General features: G+C 29.9%; 2 protein-coding genes and 1 long non-coding RNA gene across 8 annotated transcripts; 2 read left to right on the forward strand and 1 right to left on the reverse strand.

Annotated features, from left to right (window-relative positions):
• Positions 1 to 646: 646 nt before the first annotated feature.
• LOC149882359 (uncharacterized) lies at positions 647 to 2,254 on the reverse strand. 3 transcript variants are annotated; one of them, XR_016444719.1, is made up of 3 exons: positions 1,852 to 2,254; positions 1,130 to 1,489; positions 647 to 989 (listed from the first exon to the last, which is right to left on the reverse strand). It is a non-coding gene; the product is annotated as an uncharacterized LOC149882359 (long non-coding RNA). The 3 variants fall into 3 exon arrangements; XR_016444720.1 differs by having other exon boundaries at positions 647 to 1,455; XR_016444718.1 differs by having other exon boundaries at positions 647 to 1,489.
• On the forward strand, positions 778 to 2,485 carry LOC149882360 (uncharacterized). Of its 4 annotated transcripts, none has more exons than XM_090065769.1 (4): positions 778 to 894; positions 1,274 to 1,408; positions 1,597 to 1,787; positions 2,267 to 2,485. In XM_090065769.1, exons 2-4 carry the CDS (start codon positions 1,326 to 1,328, stop codon positions 2,317 to 2,319), a joined length of 327 nt encoding a protein of 108 aa, XP_089921895.1. In that variant the 5' UTR covers positions 778 to 894; positions 1,274 to 1,325; the 3' UTR covers positions 2,320 to 2,485. The 4 variants fall into 4 exon arrangements, with proteins under 4 accessions (XP_089921895.1, XP_089921894.1, XP_089921893.1 ...); XM_090065768.1 differs by having other exon boundaries at positions 791 to 940; XM_090065767.1 differs by having other exon boundaries at positions 791 to 940; positions 1,274 to 1,385.
• An 8,781-nt stretch (positions 2,486 to 11,266) lies between these two features.
• LOC145191514 (protein maelstrom homolog) lies at positions 11,267 to 20,585 on the forward strand. The gene is made up of 12 exons (XM_090066484.1): positions 11,267 to 11,357; positions 11,963 to 12,101; positions 13,175 to 13,291; positions 13,482 to 13,566; positions 13,657 to 13,797; positions 13,969 to 14,010; positions 14,182 to 14,309; positions 15,790 to 15,844; positions 16,841 to 16,994; positions 18,183 to 18,245; positions 19,713 to 19,846; positions 19,967 to 20,585. The coding sequence occupies exons 2-12, from the start codon at positions 11,973 to 11,975 to the stop codon at positions 20,473 to 20,475; spliced, it is 1,557 nt and encodes a 518-aa protein (XP_089922610.1). The 5' UTR covers positions 11,267 to 11,357; positions 11,963 to 11,972; the 3' UTR covers positions 20,476 to 20,585.
• The last annotated feature ends 92 nt before the right edge of the window (positions 20,586 to 20,677 follow it).

Genomic DNA, 20,677 nt, shown 5'->3' on the forward strand with positions numbered 1-20,677 from the left:
TAAAGAATATATTTTAATCTTAACATTTATTTATATCTAAAATAGCATATGCGGCATAATATATACATTACGCATAATAACAATAGTTAACATTTCATATTTAACATCAAGGCAGGTCAATGTTCTGCGTACACGAGTATGCAGAATGTAGACCTACTGTAAACTTTTTTTTAAATAGTGTTTAGAACTTAGCCACAACGCAATATTACACGCAGCTATTCCCACTTTTCCAAATGTTTGGGTAAAAACCTACCTTTGTTCCTATACGCGAGCAACAACCTCTGTTGTTCCCAATGTATGTAGTTCTATTTCAAACATTCAGTTTTATTTTGTAAAAAAAAACAATCAATAAAGCAAGCTTCTTTATACCATTTCTAAGACTCTCTAGACGAACATAAAATACTTTGTTAGGAATCCAATAGTTGTTTTAATTACTAATTTCTAGACCAAAATATGCAATGTATTCTTTTTTTTACAAGGTCTGTAAATTCAGTGTTTCTTTGATGCATTTTTAACAATAAAGTTCAAGGTATGACGCCAAAATCCAGACAAATTTCAACTTGAAATTTCTGCCGTTCTATATTACATCTAGGAGTCGTGATTGGCATTTAAATAGCTTCTACGCATGCATTAAACAGTCATAACCTCATAGTTGATTACGTATTTTCATAAGTTATGTATTAATCATAAGTAATTAATTCCCCCCGAGTGCGAATAACATGTTTTCATGAATTAACAAATTAATAATAAACGTTACGAAAAACGTTTTTTTCAAAACCAAAAACCGTGGATTTGATGATTAACTGATGGTGGTGTTTAAAGAGTCTTTCTAGTTTTTGGTTGACTCTGAAAAAAATCTGGAAACTATTTCCTTATATGGAGTTAAAGTTTTTGGTATTATTGCTATTGGTTTTCATTTCGGGATTTGCGTTTTCGTTTAGTAAGTCTTCTCGGAACGACAAAATACTAGAAATCGATCATCGTCATCGCTAAAATATGATAATACAAAAGAGTTTAATTTTTCACACGTTTGATTTCCGCTTACAATTATTCATTTACCCACATTCTTTCATAATTTCACCAAAACATTTATTGTTTCTAATCATAATACATATAATAAACTCTTTACCTGTGCAGATTTCATAATCAAACTGTTAGTGAGATTAGTATGAGAACCTATGTTTTCACTTTAGGCTGAATTGATGGACACTTGCTAAAGCATGAGACATCTGTTTGTTTGCGTAACAATCTTTTTTTTCTCTCTCTTTTTAAGCTGTAACTACACCTTGGGTTGGACAATTGTTAGCGGCTATAACTGGACTTGTATGCGTTGTTCTTGCCTCGACCTTGGCTATACAGTTAAAGAAACGATTTTGTCCAAAGAGGTGAGTGCATCACTTCTCTTAAGGTATAGTATGTTGGTTTTAAGATGCAAATGGCTTTGTCACACTGGTTCTAAGAGTATGCATTTTTAAGTTGTAATTGTTATCTATGCAAATAAGTAGTGTTTATTTGTTATTTCATATGAAACAATTATATAAATAGGAACTTATTTAAAGTTATATAAATATATTTATTCAAGTTATTTACTTTTAGAACAAATCAACAGTCTTTTTCTGAAAACGTTACAATCATTTTTAATCCAGCTTTAAAAGTTTCAGAGGAGGAAACCTACGCTCAAGGACCTATCTACCAATCTAATTATTCGACTTATGCGGGCAACTTGCATATGCTAGGTATTCATCGCTTTATTGGAGTAGACTCGTTAGAAACATTAGAGAATGGAGGTACGTTTAGTTAAAATAAAAAATATTTATTTTATAAAAACACCCAAGTCTTTTAAAAACTTACTTTAGACAAAAAATACTTTTGGATAACATGGCCGTCGAAACGATGAATGTACGAGGCACTTGCATCAAAACATTTTTACCCAACCGAGTTACTTAAAAAACTGTCGAATTTATTGAGCTATGAGAAGTTTGTTACAATGATAGTAACCCCCTGACAGCAGTTGCATGAAACAAAAAATGTTTATTTTTTATTATCTCTTTTTTTGTTCTTCTTACATCGACCATCGTAATTATTACGTAATAATTACGTAATTATTACGTAATTATTCTCAAGTAATTATTCTCTTTAAATTTGGTTTCGACGGCCTCAGATAAATCCTCAATGCAATCAATGAAGTAGATTTGTATCAGCAAGGTTCAGTGTTGATTTTTAAATAAAGTACGTTTATTTTAATTTCTATTGTTTTCTTTTGTAGAAAAAATAGAAACGGAGGAAATTACAGTTCAAATCAAATTTGATGTCAATTAAGAAAATGAATTGGTTGACATTCAAACTTCATAGCAAATATGACAGAGATAAGTCTACCAAATGGTTTTTTTTATTTCGGTAGAAGAATGGTTCTTTGTTGGCAAATGGAAAAATTGATGCTGTGGGTAGTTGTATTGAAGCAAATAAATTCCCATAAAACAAAAAAGAGAACTTTTCTAAGTTCCGTAAACCTTCTCGATTTCAAAAGACGTTTTTTCGATAAGATATATAGCAGATATATAGCATATTCTATAAACCTTCTCGATCGTACAAAAATTTATATTGATTGCATAATCAGCAGATAATTTTTTTAAGATTTTGTAACAACTTTGAAAAAACTTTAGGCTGAAATTTAGAAACAAATCTTTTAAATATTTTTCCTTTAACCAAACAAAAAATATCCGTGAGAAAAAAAAAAAAACAAAAATAGAAAAAAAAGAAAAAAAGGAAAAGAGCCCAATTTCCAGTTTTCAATTGAATTTATTATAAATAATGCATTAATGATTTTGATATTTTAGTTCTAATGATCTGGGATAAAATAGCAAGTAAAATAAAAACTTGCTTACTTTATCTCTCATGTTAGTCCAAGAGCCATCCATCATACATTTTACTAATTATTGTCAAAATGGTATATTATATTTATTATAATACATTACAATATATTAGTGTCGAAAAAATAACAACAAAAATAAATCTTGACTAAAAAAATGTGACTAAACTAATCATCATTAAAAAATTTATGCATTATTTAAGATAAAATGGTGTAAGTACTATTATTTGATAAAATATTTATAAGTATTGGTTCAAGAAGAAAATAAAACGGTAATTGAAAATAATTTAAGTAATTGAAATTACTGTAACTATTTTAATTACCGTTGTAATAGTCATTACATTAATAGTTTGATCTTACCACCTCCTTCTCAAGAAACCTCCTTTTCAAGAAGTCTCCTTAAGAAACAGACTCTTTTTTTGAAATTCAAGCTAAAACGAGTTTCTGATTAAGTTTTAAGGTGAGTTTCCAATCATCCGTTTTTGCTACGGGAAAGGGAAAGGGATGCGAAAACTAATCACTTGAGCATGCGCAGTGATTAATTTTCAAAATTAAATTACAAACTGCGCACGCTCACGTGATTGATTTTCCCTTCCCTTTCCTTTTCCCGTAGCAAAAATGGATGAGTGGAAACTCACCTTTGGACTTATAGTAACGGGAAAGGCGAAAATATCAATTAATACTAATATATATTTTCGTGTCGATAATAATGTTACAAAACATTGTAAATAGTGATTCGCAATTACTGAAACTAGTTTAAAAAAATACAAAAATAACATTAAAAATTTAATCAGACTTTTAAAAGAGATGAAATGAAATAAATAATATGAGATGAAAGAAAGAGTTGAGGCAAAATAGATAATACAATTTATTCATCAATGCACCTATCAACAAATTTGTTAGTGTTGTTACAGATGGTGCACCAACAGTGGTTGGCAAAACATGTTGGACTTATTGGCTTATTAAAAAGTGAAATTAGGTATCAAGAGTTCATTCCAGTTCATTGTTTGATTCATCGAGAACATTTAGCAAAACATTTTAATTTTTCTATCCAAAATCTTTTATTGCAAATTGTAAATTATATTCGATCAAATGCTAAAAATTGTAGACAGTTAAAATACTATATTAAAACTGATATAATCCAACATGATATAAAACTGATATAATCCAACATTTACAAAGTCTGATCTTGCTGACAAACCAAATGACCTATATTTTTACTGTGCTATACGGTGGCTTTCAAGTAGTAGTGCTTTTTATAAGTTTGCAGAGTTATTGGAACCAATTAAATCTTTTTTGATTAAAAAGTAAACGAGTTGAAATTCTTGATTATATGAATTTTTTGCAAGATCTTTTGTTTTTCACTGATATAATCCAACATTTACAAAGTCTGAATTTGTCTCTTCAGGGAAAAGAAAAAATCTGATTTTTCTCAAACTGTTTTTGGTTTTCAATAATTACAGAACTTTCTAGAAGACTTTCAAAAATGTTGATAGATTTGCATGCACTTAAATCATCTTTAGGATTTATAGTGAATCCTTTTTAACTGATATCATGTCAATTTTTATCAAACATGGTTGAAGGAATATCTTAATTTGAAACGGAGCTATTAGATTTCTAAGAAGATCAAAATCTTCTGATGCTGCATAAAACAATAATTTTATTGGAATTTTGAAAGACATTGCCTGAGGTTAAGCATCCCCAACTGAAAAAGATTAGTATAAAATTATTTCAATTTTTGGTTTAACATGTGAATCTTTATTTTCATGTGTATCTTTATTCTTTGTATGTTTAATCTTTATTCTGTGTATATTTAATCTTTATTTTCATCAATACACATGTGAATCTTTATTTTCCACAATAGACCAGCTCTGGCTAGACTTTTTGGCACGAGAGCCGCATTCAAATACTTTCGTGAGCCGAAGAGCCGCATTAAATATTTCATTAATCTAACTTCCGGAACTCTTTTACTAACTTGTCTTTAAATAGCATTTATAATCTTACATAAATACTTCTTGTCTGTTTTAAACAAAAAATTCGCGCCGTCACAAATAAATTTATAACTCAATTCGTTGTTTTAATGGTTTTGCTAATCTTTGACTTTGTTAAATGGTTTTCTTCACAGAAGTGATTTAGAAATAAGATCCATTAGTTACTAAAACTCTTCTTAGTTCCAAATCACATGCTGATTTAATTTAAAATTAGGTGTCTTTATGTGTCTACGCTATAACACTTTACATTAATAGATTAAATTTTTGCTGAAGAAATGGTTTATTTCAATTACAGACCAAAGTTTGATTATAATTTTCATACCGTTTTGAAAACTAACCATCTATAAAGTGGAGTTCGGCAACGGCATAGGTGCGGATAAATAAATGCTGCCACTCAGTTTTGTTCCTACTGCGGAAAACCGATTTAATTGAGGAACGAATATGGAAGAGAGGCCGAATGTTTTAGAACAGAGGGACTGCCAATAAGCCAAACATTTGGCGTGTTTTAATTGTTTTCTAAATTTTAAAAGCGCAGTGAAGCATATTTGACATCTGCCCGTCAAATTTGTTTCCCTTTGCTTTTTTCCATAAACTCATTATAAATATCTTTTATAGCCATCATTAAAAATATGATTGCATACTTACAATAACAGCGTTTATTGCCGCGTACGGTTGCAAGAAACACGTTGATTGAATTAATCACAAGTTTGAAAGAAGTTGAGGTATGAACGTTGCTTAATAAAAATTTATCTGCGTTTTAACTTTGAAATCTAAAATTAGGCGTTGCACAAAGTAATCTATGATTTATTAACTGGACGGAGCAATTTAAAACAAAATTTGATCTAGGTATTTTATTTTTGTTCTATTTTCTCTAAAACGTAAAAAGTTGAGAACAAAGATGGTAAAAGAGATATAAGCATTGATTAGAGGTACAATGTAACCAAAAATTTTTAACTGACTGGTCACACCTGAGTAAGGGGCTACAAGGAAGAGAGAGACCGAATGCCTCATACACGCTTATCTCAATAATTACACAGTGCCATTTACTTGTATTAGTATCAGTTAAGGAATTTTCTATTATTAAATTAGATTTGCTATATTTTTGATAATACTAACTTTATTTATTTTTCTCCCATTTGTTCCTTACTTCACGCTGTAAAAAGGGAAAGAAAAAAATCCATCTAAAAACAAAGTTAATGTTCAAATGTTATTCGAAGGATGTTCGAAGGATGTTTAAACGGCAAAATCAAACTTGTAATTATTCAAATGAATAATGCTCATAAGAACCAGGTATTCAAATGAATAATGCTCATAAGAACCAGGTATTCAAATAAATAATGCTCATAAGAACCATGTATTCAAATAAATAATGCTCATAAGAACCATGTATTCAAATAAATAATGCTCATAAGAACCAGGTATTCAAATAAATAATGCTCATAAGAACCAGGTATTGAAAGAAAACTTTTTTTTTGGAAAAAAAAAAAAAAAACCTAACTAAGAAGTGCCTGCGTAAAACTGGGTAAAACACATTTATTAAAAATCCTTTGTTAAAATAGAAATAACGATGAATACAAACTTCTTAAACATATATTTAAAAAATGATGCGGAATAAACATGTTAATTATGCATGGCTAATTATGTGAATTATGGCTAATTATGCATTAACATACTTTTTCAGGTTTTCATTTTTTATATTTTTACTGATGTTCACCATTTTTCAAATGGTTTCCTTTTTATCAACTTTCAAAACTATTTTTCCAAACCAGACTTTCAATTTTAAAATAATTATTCCGAGCCAGACTTTCAAAAATGAGTGTATACCACTGATCACTATAATAACTGGATAGCGCATCTCGAATATCAAAATTGACGCCAAAATCGCCATATTGGAAAGCCTCAGAACAATGAAATCTGATATGTGCGATAAAGCGATAAAGTGATAAGCCGAAAAACAGAACTTAAAGCTTACGGGATTAAAATTTTTGGGGCTTTCCAATATGGCGATTTTGGCGTCAAAAAATAAGAAGTTTTGCTCGGAGCTGCGCTATCCAGTTATTATAGAGATCTGTGGTGTATACTTTCACTCATTTTTGAAAGTCTGGTTCTAAAAATGATTTCTTTTAAGAAAACCTCCAAAGGTTGAAATTCCATATTTTTTATAAGAGCTGTTTATAGCAAATCAACGAGAAAACTTGCATGGCATTTTTTCATAATTGTGAGGAGGAAGAGTTAAGTTAAAAGCAACAACTGATAAAAGACGTACACGCAGAGACACATTCAACCTTTCATATGAGTAAATGATATAGCGAAAAGAAGAAGAGTTATAAACAACTGGGAAAAGACGTAAACACAAAAACTCATTAACCTGCCATATAAACAAATGATGAATAGGAGTCGAAACCGAAAATATGCGAAAATTGTAAAAGTTCAAAAAATAAAGTTTATCGGAAGGAGAAGGATAGAAAAAGAGAAAGACGTTTCAAATAAAGAAGGAGAAGAGATATTCGTATAAAAAGATGAATAAAAAAAGAGGAGTAATTGATAAAAGCAGCATCGTCCACTAAAAGTAGAGTAAGAGAGTATCATTTGTATTTTATAAACGTAATAAATAAAAGAATGCCAACCTTAACACCACTAATAAAACATTTATTTATCTAAAACACCGCCCTTACATTAAAAACACCGCCCTTGCATCATTTGATTTCTTTCGGATCTTCGCCGTTATATTTAATAATTAGATCAACATTTCAATATGGTTGTATGAATATTTAAAAAATCATTCACCAAAAAAACGTCCACCTCAATACAAATAAAAGTAATATACTAATATCGATAAGAATATGCAATCAAAGTCACTCAAAATGATTCCCTTACCAAAAGTGTTTTTCATTCTCACTTTGAAATCTTCTTTTTCTTTTTTTCAAAGGAACTTTTTTTGAAATCTTCTTGATTAAAATTCTCTTTTTGATCTTCTTCTAAAATCTTCTCCAAAATTATTTTTAGATTTTCTCATGAAATCTTCCCATAAAATTCCCTATTAAAGCATCTTCTCATAAAATTCCCTATAAAAATCCCTATAAAAGCATCTTCCCATAAAAATCCTTATAAATGCATGTTCCCATTAAATTCCCTATAAACGCATCTTCCCCTAAAATATTTCCCAAATTATCTGCAAGATTTTCTCATAATATCTTCTCATAAAAATTTTTCCTGAAATCCTTCAAGATTTTCTTAACAGTTGTTTTTAAATCAAGTTAATCTAAAAGGTAATGTTTAAAATTTCTTTCGTTTTCCCTCCTCACAAACCTCCTTTCGTCGAAAAAAATTGTTCCTTGATTTTTTATTACAATGGTTGTTAAAGTGTAAGCTGTATGAATATACGGTAAATCGTCTTGATTTTTGAGATCTGGTTTTCATCGAGATTTGAGGTTGTTCGTCCAATAACGCAAAATTCCTTGTCAAAATTCTTTGTCGAAGCACAAAGTTGTAATTAAAAAATCTTCTCTTCCTAAAATAAAATTCAGCTCTTCAAAACTTTCGCGTTTAATTTATATTTACTGACAATGCATAAAAATTAGTGTTGTTGCGACTTTGAAATAATTCGACTGTCGACTAAACCGATTAATGTATTTTTCAATGCCGACGAAAATCGACTAATACCTTTTTAAAATCGACTTAGTGGACTAAAAGTCGATTTTGTCGACGTATTTGAATAAAAATTTTATCATAATCATATACTTTAACCCTTTCGAGATTCTCGGTACATATATGGACCACTAAATTAAATAGCTGATCTAGACGTCTTTTGTGAGTAAAATTCGCTTGAAATGCATATATTTTTATTTGCTGATGACGCTTTAGGAACGTGCAACAAAAATAGAAAATATTTACCTAAAATCAATAAAAAGCTGAAAAGAGGTGAATATGTGTTTCAGTGCAGTAAAGATGGATTGCTATTTGTGAAATGGCAAGACACGAAAGAAATGCTTATTTTGAGTAATTGTCATAAAGCTGTTACAGAAGTGATGAAAACTTTGAGAGACTGCTTAAAACGAAGTGTTTCTTCCCCAGAGACGATTGCGTTTCATCGCGAAATTATGGGAGGGGTGGATTTAGCGGACCAAATGATAGGGCTATGTGAACTGGATCGTAAATCGAATAAATGGTGGAAGAAAGTGTTTTATCGCTTACTTATGATGTCCCTTGTAAATTCTTGGATAAAACATAAGGAGGACACAAATAAAAAAATTCTTCGGAAGTAATTATTGGTTCCCCTGGCAGAGGAAATGATAAATGAGGGGAAAAAACTGCAGCTGTACAACGTTTTTTGTCGAGAGGAGGACCATATGAAAAAACTGCGACTGAAAAATGTATTTCCACATCTTCCTGTGGAAGGAACACCAAGCCGTAGATGTAGATGTGCGGAAAACCAAACATAAAACGGACAAAAACAATTTGTATGAAATATGACCTCCCATTATGTTCTAAATGTTTTTCAGCCTATCATATATACAATATTTTGTAATATTTATGTACATTCATTTTTGTTTATGTATATTAGTTATGGTTTGCTCAAAATATATAATATTTATTGAGAAAAAAATACTCTATTATATAACAATAAAAAATTCAAATTTTTTCAAGAACAATATTTGTATGGTACTAATGGTGCACATATGAACCACTACAGAAGACTGCTGGTACATGTTTGTACCACCCACCACCCCCACCCCCACCCCCACCCCCCGCCGACCTCTAGATAATTTGTTTGCACTTTTCCTATAGATTAGGTACTGTTGACTGACAAAATTATAAAAACGAAAAAAAAAACATATTCCTATTTTTTTTAAAAAAAAAACCGTTTCGAAAGGTTTAACGTTGCTTGACAATTTTTTTTGTAACAGGTATGAAACAAATAGAACTTTAAGAGAGAAAACAAAAATCCTAGGTGGTATGTAATAATGTTATAATAACACGTTGCTGTTTATATCAAGAGCATTTTCTTTGTTCAATTTTAATTCATCTGATCTGTTAGATGAATTAAAATCAAAATTACAATCGCAAAATAAAGAAAAAAATACAGATGGCCTTTTTATATCATTTTTCACAGCAATTAAAGCAAAAAATTAACAGAAAATTTGATTAAAAAAAAAAAAAACGGTGGCATATATAGGTGGGGGCAGATGGGGGTGCTAAACTTTTTTTGGGGTGGCAGATTTATAAAACATTTTCGCACCCTTACCTGAGTACTGTGAGGAGGGAAGATGAGGAAAATTTAAACATTATCTTTAAGTTTTTCCCGACTCAAACACGCTACATTCGAACGAGGAAAAGAGTGAGTCAACCAAAAAAACACCAGGTGGACACACATGTCTAATAAGATGAAAAATGAATAAGTCACACCATAAATGATTAAAACTGTTTCGCAAACACGACTTGAAACACAATGATATGATTTTAATTAGTAAAGTTCTAGAAGGTTCTGTAGCCACTCTGATGTAAAGACTAGTAAAAAGAAAACTAGCAAAACTTGTTTTAAAGAATCCCATGACTCAGCAGTTGAAACTAAAGTACTGAACGAACTTGAAGAAAAAGAAATCTATTGTCTGGACGAGAATTCAAAATAACACCTGCGGACAGATAGAAAAGGAACGGTTGAGAAAATCTTTCAGATTTTTTGGAGATTTAATTGAGATTTTTTTGAGACTTTTTTTTTTTTTTTTTTTTCTCATCAATATATATATTCTCTTAATATTAACTCATACAAATAACAATACATTAATACTTGTAACAACGCAAATTGAAAGTTACTCAAATACATTTCCTTACCAAATCCTTCTCATAAGTTCCTCTTTAAATTAAATTTCAATTTTTTCACACCTCCTAAATGGATGGATATGTTTTCTTAAAGTATATTAAGTTATAGTGCTCCGTGTTACCAATTCTGCTAAAAAAAAAAAAAAAAAAAAAGGAGGAAATGTTAGATTGGTTCGGTAGAACCTCAAAAATTTTATCTCTATATATACGATTTCAAGAATGTCTTTAATGAATTTGCCAATACGTAAATCCTCAGGAAAATATTCCAGCTCTTTGAAGATTTTAGTTTCTACTCTTGTCAACTTGCTCGTCTCACAAATTCCCCCCCTCCCCTCTTTTTACACCGCTACCGCGCCCCTACTTAATTACAATATATTAGTCTAAACTCAAATGTACATCTGCCTTAAAATATATCCATATTCAAATAGACATAGCGTCCCCGATTGCATGAACCGGAATAAGAGTTAAACTCTAATGTTTGTTTCTTGTTTTGTTTTTCTTAGGGGATTAAACATTTGAAAACAAGAGTAAAATGCATTCATTTTTTATGTTCCGTTGAATATTATTTCCGTTGAATATTATTTCCGTTGAATTTTTTTCGCTGATTCCAAATGATAGGGTTTTTCCCACGGTTTTTTTTTTTTTTTTTTACTAACGATAAACCACTTTTTCTGAGGGTAAGTAATTAATATTAAGCGTTTATACCTGCTATGTTGTGATTATGTGAGTATCCAATAAAAAAGAAACGAATATGTGTGTGTGTGTGTGTGTGTGTGTGTGTGTGTGTGTGTGTGTGTGTGTGTGTGTGTGTGTGTGTGTGTGTGTGTGTGTGTGTGTGTGTGTTTGTGTTCAATAAATGCATAAATAAACATATATACGCACACACACATTTAAATCATCTTGAATCATGGAATCTTTGTAAAGATTTCACCTTTTTCGATCCAAATTACTACTTTCAAATGAATGCTATTATGATTTTAAAGGAACTTCTTTGTAATAAAAATGTCTCTTGAAGCCAAGTATTCAAATAAATTTTCTTGTTAAGAAAGCTGCCTTTTGGAAATTAATGAAAGTAACTTTTATTTATTTTCAAAACCTGTGCTATCAAATTTTATGACAGTGGTTCCATTTCTTCAGTTTTATTTATCTACTAGATTTGAGTTCTGATTATATAAAGTTTAACATAATTTATGAGACATTTTTTATTTTGTTATAATAAACTCAGAAAAAGTTCTATATTTTAAGTTTATATTTTGTACTTTGATGCATTTTATATTCTTAGTTATTAAAACATGGGACCTAAGGGTAAACCAAATGGTTTTTTACTATATGCAAATGAGATTCGCAACAGGTTACTTATGGAAGGTCATGTTATACAAAACACACCTGATCTTATTAAAGCTGCTTCACCAAGTTGGGAGGTAATGAACAAATATAATTTTTTTTTTTACTGTTCATAGCTCTAATTTTATCATAAACCTGATCCTGGTAATTTATGAAAAAGGATTATTTAAGAAGTATTTATAATATTTTAGCTATTCATATCACTTTATTAATGCAGTTTTTGTTTACAAAATTTATCACAGGAAATGGTGATCAGCTACTTTGTTTTAATATATGACAATTTAAGTATTCCTTAGATCAGCATTGGCAAAGAACATTATGGTATTATTTTGGCATTAAAGCAACATTTTAAAAATAATCAAAATATGTTTTTAGAAAATTTTTTAAATTATTTTAAAAAATGGCATTTTCCAAAATGATAATATTTCAAAAAATATAAAATTACTACACTAAACATGGTTTTTATGATTTATCAAGTGACTTAATAAGTAATTTGAATTTTCATCCTCCTGTTCTAAGATGCTTTTGCAGAGCACATTTTCCCTTAGTCACTTACATTAAGAAAAATGTTAGAATACCATCTAAACTGCATGACTATGTCATAAGAATCAAGACCTTTCTCCAACCAGCATCAAAGTTGCAAAAATATTTAGGCACACAAAAGAATGTATACAAAATTCAGTAAAAACATGTACACTATCAAAGTTGACCAAGGTACTTTATATATCAATCGGGTTCCTGATTTTGATTAAGTGATGATTTGAAATCTTGTTTGCAACAGAAAATTTTTTCTTTAATCAACTGATTCATTTAAATATTAGATAGATTTCTCAAAATTTCAACCTATTATTCTAATCTCAAAAATTGAAAAGATGAACTCATGTGAGTAGATTTTTTTTTCTTGTGTGATTAAACCATTTCTAAAACAAATTTGCTCATCTATGCACTTACTATTCTGCAGGTATAAATTAACTTTAAGTGAAAATAAAATGTTTAAGTGTTAGAAAATTTGGCTTTTTTTGTACATTAAATGTGATAATTTTGGCATTTTATTGGAAAAAATAAAAGGCAAAAATTATCACTTCAAATCCACAATACTTTTACTTTAAATGCTTTCAGTTGTTTGAAATAAGTACTTTGCATTATTTAGGAACTTTCTTCTGAAGAAAAAGAATTTTACAAAAATTTAGCAAAAGTTCAATGGGAAAATAAAAGTAAAACTGTTTCCAAGAATCTAAGGAAAGATAATACTGGATCTTTGGTTAATGTAAGTTTAATACTTCATTACATATATATATACAAGTTTATAAGAAAGTAGAGTGAAAGTTATTGATGATTATTTTTTAGAGATGTTTAAAAAAAATTTTACAAAAAAAGTTACATAAAAAATGAAGAGGAAAGCTTTGTATTTCTACTTATAAAACATTCATATGTGCAATTAAATTTATTACTTTCAGAATCGTGTGGACTTTGTAAAGATTAATGAAAATAAGCGAATACTTGAACGAAATGAAGTGCGATCTTCTTGGCCACCTGGAAGAGGTTATTATTATTATTATTTTAACTAATTTACATTGACCATTAAAACCAGTTTTAACTTTTTTTTTTTTTTTTTTTTTTTTTTTTTTTCAGAAGTTCTTGATAAGAAATTTTACTTTGCCTCTTTTGTCTGTCTCCTTGAGGAGCCTGAATACCAAGCTTTAGAGATAGCTGTTGTGGAATTTAGTCTGAGATATGGAATCGAAAGAAGTTTTCATAAGCACATTAATCCAGGTTCTGTTTTTCTTTTTTCTTCATGTAAAACACAACATTTTTATTTCTTTTAACTACCCTTACTTTGCATCAATGTTTAAACACTTCACAATTTTTATTTTAGTCTATGCATGTCTTGATCTATCCTTGTAAACCAAAGTTAATTAACCTTTTTTTCCCCCCCATTTTCAGGTCCCATTCCAACAGGCTACAGGTTTATGGCTCAACAAAAAAGTATTTTTTTTGTTCTACTTAAGTTTATATATAATATAAATTATTGAATCAAATAAAGTTGAATAAATTCTTTGTTATTTTTTATTTTTTATTTTTTTTAATTTTTTTTATTTAACTTGCCTATGGTAAAGTGAGATCAATTTCTAATTCTGAATTTTTATTACTCGTTAGGTAATTTAACTCATCAAATCCCTGTTGAAGGGATCGCATCACCAGAAGATACTTATGTTAGAATATATGATGAGTTAGTTTATTTCTTAATTCATGGTTCAGATGAAATACCTCCAATACATGTTAGGGTAAGTGAGAATTTTGTATAGTTATACTCATCCAAACCTTATTGTGATAGTTTGCTAATATATTAATTCTGTTTTTAATTCTAATGTAAAGAAGTTATTGTAACTATCTTTATATATCAGGCAACCAAAAAAGTTCGTGCGGTTTATCCTAATTGCCTATTTCTAAGAAATGTATTAAGAAAACTGGTTGTGGTGGGGGGGATGATTTTGCATATAAATTAAAGCTTGTTTTAAGGAGAATCAATCAGTGTGTTTCATAAGTTTTATTAGTGCATTTTAAATTTAAAAGTCTTAAGTGGAGTATGGCTGTGTCATATGTGATAATTTGCGCCTGTTTACTTTATGAGTTCAAACTTGGAACCAAAGCTGCAGAAGCTTGTCGTAAGATATGCGCTGCTTTTGGGAAAGGTACCATAGCAGAACGGACGTGTCAAAAGTGATTTAAAAAATTTTCTTCTGGAAATGAAAACCTTGAAGATGAACCAAGATCTGGAAGACCATCCATCGTAAACAATGAGGATATCAAGCTGGGAATTGAGCAGGACTCCAGTCAAACATGTCATGACCTTGTGATTTATTGTTAGTGATGAAACTATTCGTTTACATTTGCACCAACTTGGAAAACATTGGAATTTGAGCAAATGGGTACCTTATGAGTTGAGTGAAACAAACAAGCTACAGCTCTTAACCATTTGTTCTTCATTGCTTTCCCGCCACAATTTAGTGCCATTTTTTGACTGGGTGTTGGCGTGCGACGAAAAATGCATTATGTACTGCAACAAAAAACAAATATATCATTGGCTAGCCAGTAACGATCCAGTACCGATGACTCCTAAACCAAGCATTCACCAACAAAAAGTTTTACTGTGTGTATGGTGGACTACAGCAGGTATCGTTTACTATGAGTTGCTACCAAGTGGACAAACCCTTATTGCTGAGATATACTCAGCCCAATTTGACAGAGTTTCAGTTGCGCTTCACCAAAAACAAGCAGCTTTGGCAAACAGAAAAGGTGTTGTATTCCACCAGGACAACGCCAGACCGCACACCGCAAAAATCACGCGAGAAACTCTAGCACATTTACAATGGGAGATTCTACCTCACCCTCTGTATTCACTAGACCTTGCGCCAAGCAACTATCACCTGTTTTTGGCCCTGGATAATCATATGAGGAATCGACAGTTTCGAAATAGAGAAGATCTCGAAAATGAGTTAATTCAATTTTTTAGCTACCAAACTCAAGACTTTTATAAAAATGGAATATACCAGCTTGTTTCACAATGGGAGAAAGTTATTCTTGCTAAAGGAGACTATTTTTCAGAGTAAACTTTTTTAAAACTGTTTTTATGTGTATTTATTTATGGATCTGCAAAACCGCATGAACTTTTCTGGTTGCCTGATAGAAGAAATTATTTTTGTTACAATTTAAAAAATTTATTCACAAGTATTTCATTAACAAATAATTATAATTGTTTTTTAGATAAGTGAGTGTGACAAAACAGATGGATGCCTCAAATGGTTGGCAAAAAATGCTGGTAAGTTACCGAAGTTCTATTAAGCTTGAATTTATTGATTTTTATACTTTTTTGGTATAGATAATCAAAATTCAGCTGAAATTCAGTGAAATTCAGCTCATACTCAATTCTTTTGATCTTTGTACTAAGAAAAAACGCATTCAGCAAAATTTCCATAGTTCAAAGTCCAAACTTCCATAGTTCCGCTTAAAAAATTGTACATAAAAGTAAAATATACAAAATATTTGGATTTTATGTTTTAATTATTGCAGGAATAAAAAAAAAAAAGTAAAAAGTTAATGTTTAAATTGAAAAAAGCTCTGGCTGTCATTTCATTTGTTAGAAGTATTTCCTGAGTACTTCAAAACTTGAAACATGTGGCAATCATTTCCTGCAGTGTGATCAGCTCATGATGTAAATAATCTTGTGGCTAGATTGATTGTTGTAAGAGTCATAAAGTTAAGCTTAAAGGGGTAGTAATGTCAATAAACAATGTTAATCTAGGCATTTCCAACAAGCAGGGACAAACATTGTCAATAGACTTTGTTTTTGACAACTAACTTCTAGCTGCAATGAATTTGTGGTGCTGGTCTTGTGGCACCAACAGTAGAGATGCTTACTGGAATGAGTTTATTATCCCCTTTAGATAAAGGAATCAGTCTTTAAGTGGAGAGTTTTGACAAAGATAAGATGGATATCTTGTAATATTTTGGAAACTACTGCTTCATCAGCTGTTTACTGCTCCAAATAGCACTTAAAGTTTAATAGATACAGAATGATGCTCAAGAATTCATCACTTTGAAAAGTATCAGCTTGAATGGCAAAGTGTTTAAGCTTTACCATTCAATCTGAGACAAACTATAGCTGAACCCAATCACATGCATATAACTCAATTCCTAAATTATATTTTTAATATTCTAATAAAAATAAATTATTATATATTTCACTATGATATGGCTTCAATTTCAAAACTGCAAATGGTAGTTTATATGAAACAGTTTTATGTTGCTTTTTCAGGTCGAACAAACCAATTGAAAAGAGTGTATGAACTCGAAGGTTTAATATTAGATCTTGATTCCCATTTAAGAGGCCAAAAAGAATTCAAATCTTCAAAGCAAAATGCAACTGATGTCATCTCATCAACAGTCTTTGACTGGGATGCTGGAATAAGGTACTATTTTTATTACATTTCTATTTTTTTACAAATGTGTTTGCATTGATTGATGTGTGAATTAATTGCATACAACTCTCAATACAGTCGTTCCACATTGGAACAGCATGATATTTGGGTCATCGAGTCAGGTTTTGTTCGTGTAAAATTTTTAACAAATAGGTTATAAACAATTTTGTAAATCAAAATTTATTATGTATTAAAATGTAAGTACTCCTCAGAGTTAAAAATATAAAAGAATATTAACAGGAATATTTTGGGGGCAAATGAAAAAGAAAATCTTGAAGAAAAATAATTTTTTCTTTAAGATTTTCTTTTTCAATTAACCTTAAAATTTTCTCCCATTTAAACCAAATCTTGTCTTTTCCATATATTAGGCATTCTTCAAAAAATGTACAAAAATTTTATGATAAACTAAAATTTAGAATGGAATATTTCTTTTCTACATTTATCAACTATTTTGTCACATGTACCATCACCACATGACAAGAAATGGAGATAAAAAGATGAATAACTGGCAACAATATTTTTATATACATAAAATTTTAATAATATTTATAATATATAACAAAATTTATAATATTTTTATAAAATTTAAAAAGTTAACAAAAGTTTCAGTGTCACAAATTTGTATCAACCTAAAAGCAAACATCTCATTAAAAATGATTTAGGTTAAATTAAACTACTAATAATTTCAAAAAGTTTCTTGCTGCATTAATAGACTCCAAAGCTGTAGGTTTTTTTTTTTTTTTTTTATCTGTATAACTGTTTTATAAACTCTATGGCTGGCTCAAGCTGGCTCAACACAATACAGAATAGCTGGCTCTGTCATTAGGGATGAGTAGCAGCTGAAGTAATACACAATATTTGACTGTTGACTGCACCATCCACTCTTAAATAGAGCTGGTGCAGCTGGTTGGTTATGGCTTAACTATATATATATATATATATATATATATATATATATATATATATATATATATATATATATATATATATATATATATATATATATATATATATATATATATATATATATATATATATATATATATATATATATATATATATATAAATAGAGCTTGAATTACTAAAGTTATGAAAAAGCTGATTACCCTCTAAAGTTTTAAACTTCTTGCAATGTAGTGAGTGCATTATGATATGACTAAGTATATGATTTTTTTAAAGGTGCAAATGGCATGAAGAGAAAGGCTCAAAGACTTGTGCCTTGAGTTTTGCCAATAGATATTGGTAAGGTTTGTTTGGTAATTGAATTTTATTTTTAAATTTTGTGAAATTAATGTTGATTATTGCTTATTAATTATTGATTATATGGGTTTTCAGTTACTGATTATTACACTTGTAATTTACACTATAGATTCCATAATCAGTATAGGTAGCCAGTATAAAACCACCACAGATAGCAAGATAATGTGTTAATAACTAAAATAGCATTACCACAATCTATAAAAGTCACAGTATCTCTTGCCTGATGAGTTAGGAAGCTTTTTTAAACATTTTATGGATGTTAAGATTTGCATCAAATGAAGCAAAAACTTTTTTGCTATATTTGCGGCAAAATTGCTTTTGCATCAGATAAAAGAAAAAACACTACCATATTTAAAAAAAGCCTTGTACTTGAACTAATAGCAACTGATTGCTATTGTGCAGCAATACATATACTGTTGGTTGCAATTAAAGAAACATCATATCTTGGAAGAAGAGTTAAATATGATCAACATCAATGGTCAATCTGACCTGAAAGTAGTTACTATGTCAATTGGTCTCCAGTGTGAATATGTTAAGTATTGTCACTTCCAATATAAATCCCACATTTGTGTGAATGAAGCAATCTATGAAAAGAAACTGGCCACTCAATCAGTCATTGCAGCCAGGGAGTAAATGTAAGATCATTTTACCTCCATTACCCAACCAAGTTGGGATTAATGAAAAGCTTTATGACAAGCAAAAAATAAAGCAAAATTCATTTACCTGGTAGGTAAATTTCAATCACTTAGTGCTGCAAAGTTAAATGAAAGAATACTTTTTCAGCCTACAGATCTGTATTTACTTGTTAATAATTACTTTTTTTTTTCTCTGTTGTATTGCAAGGAAAAGGCTTTTTAGATAGCATTTATGTCGGTGACATCATTTTCTTCAAAATGATAAAGCACCGTTTGTGGTTGAAAAAGCTGTCCGTAAATATTTATTTACTACACTCGTCTAAATTTTGTCTGAAAAAAAAAAGTTGTGAACTGGTGAGTGATGAGTTTGTGGAGCTTTTCCACCAAGACTTTGGTGGTATGGAAGATATCAAGATGAATGGAGCCCGTTGACGCATAAAGACTACTGCTAGACAATTTTAAAAGAAAATCCTTGAATAAATGTAACAAGAAGCAGAAAAGAAATAAACTGGAGATGATATTAATATATTTTTAGACATTTTAATTTTTTTTATTAATTTACTAATTCTTGATAAACATACAGAAAATAATATTTAAGGTTTTCACTGTTTCCGTCTTTTTTTCTTAGTTTTAATAAAAATATTTGATTTGATATATTTTTATAAAGTTTTGGCGCAATAATTATTTTTATACCTGAAGTAAAAAATGTGTATGTGAAGTTCGTTAAGAAATGGCACATCTCATTTCTGAAATTTAAAAAAAGTTGAAATTTTGTAGAACAGTGTTATTAATGATATTTTTTGATTTTTTTCAGTTACTGTTTGTCTAATTATTTTTGCGAAAATTTTGACATTCCTATAACAGAGCATCACCTTCCTCTAAAGAAGGATGAAGTATGCTACACGCTGGTACCAAGCACTTCTTCTCTCAAAGGCAGGAACAGTAAATGTAAGTTGCTATGTGATAGTTATTACATTTTTTCCTCGAAAATCAGAAATTTTATGAGGAAAACTTTTTACAAACTTTTTTTTTCCTCTTTTAACTAATTGAAAAAAAAAAATGTTTTAGGGAACGAAAATTCGGCAAATGAAATAGCTGACAGACTACGGATTTTATCCGAAAACCAAAGAAATCAAGAAGACAGCCAAAATAAAGAGTTCAAATCGCAGCAAAATACAGCTGAGTTAAAGAAACGCTGGCTTACTTTACGTGGAGGGCAAAATCAAAATGACGAATCAAACACCGATGTTCAAACTAACAAAGAAGTCCGCAATTTCGAAGAATACAAAGTATTTAAAGACCCTATAGATAATATATTAACTAAAAACGGAGTAACAACAGATAATCAAAGTACAAGAATTGGTTTGGGCCGAGGTTTATTAGGACGAGGAAGAGGGATTTTAGGGAGAGGGGCAGGACTAAGGAAACCTGGTGAAGCACCTTGTTTTCATCATATAGAATCAACATCACAGTCTAGTCAAAATAAACTTAACGAAATAGAAAAGATGTACGCTGGACCTATTGCTGCTCCTCACCCATCTGCTGCACCTCAACCGCCAGCCAGTTGGGTTGCATAATTTTTAATTGATTTTATGAACTGCAAAATTTATACAATTGTAAAGTAAAAAAGGTTTTCGTTTTGACTTAACAGGCAGCTTGCTTATAAGTAATTATTGGTAGTGGTAAAGAAGTTTTTCTTCTTTTATTACGTAATGAAAAATACCTCGTCTGCTATTATGAGTAGTTGTAAAAGGCGGGACCTGACTTGGCCCGTTTTAA

The sequence above is a fragment of the Hydra viridissima genome, unplaced genomic scaffold (assembly GCF_058129835.1).
Source record: "Hydra viridissima isolate aposymbiotic clone 2 unplaced genomic scaffold, HvirCarnegie_v1 scaffold_11, whole genome shotgun sequence".
Taxonomy (NCBI): domain Eukaryota; kingdom Metazoa; phylum Cnidaria; class Hydrozoa; order Anthoathecata; family Hydridae; genus Hydra; species Hydra viridissima.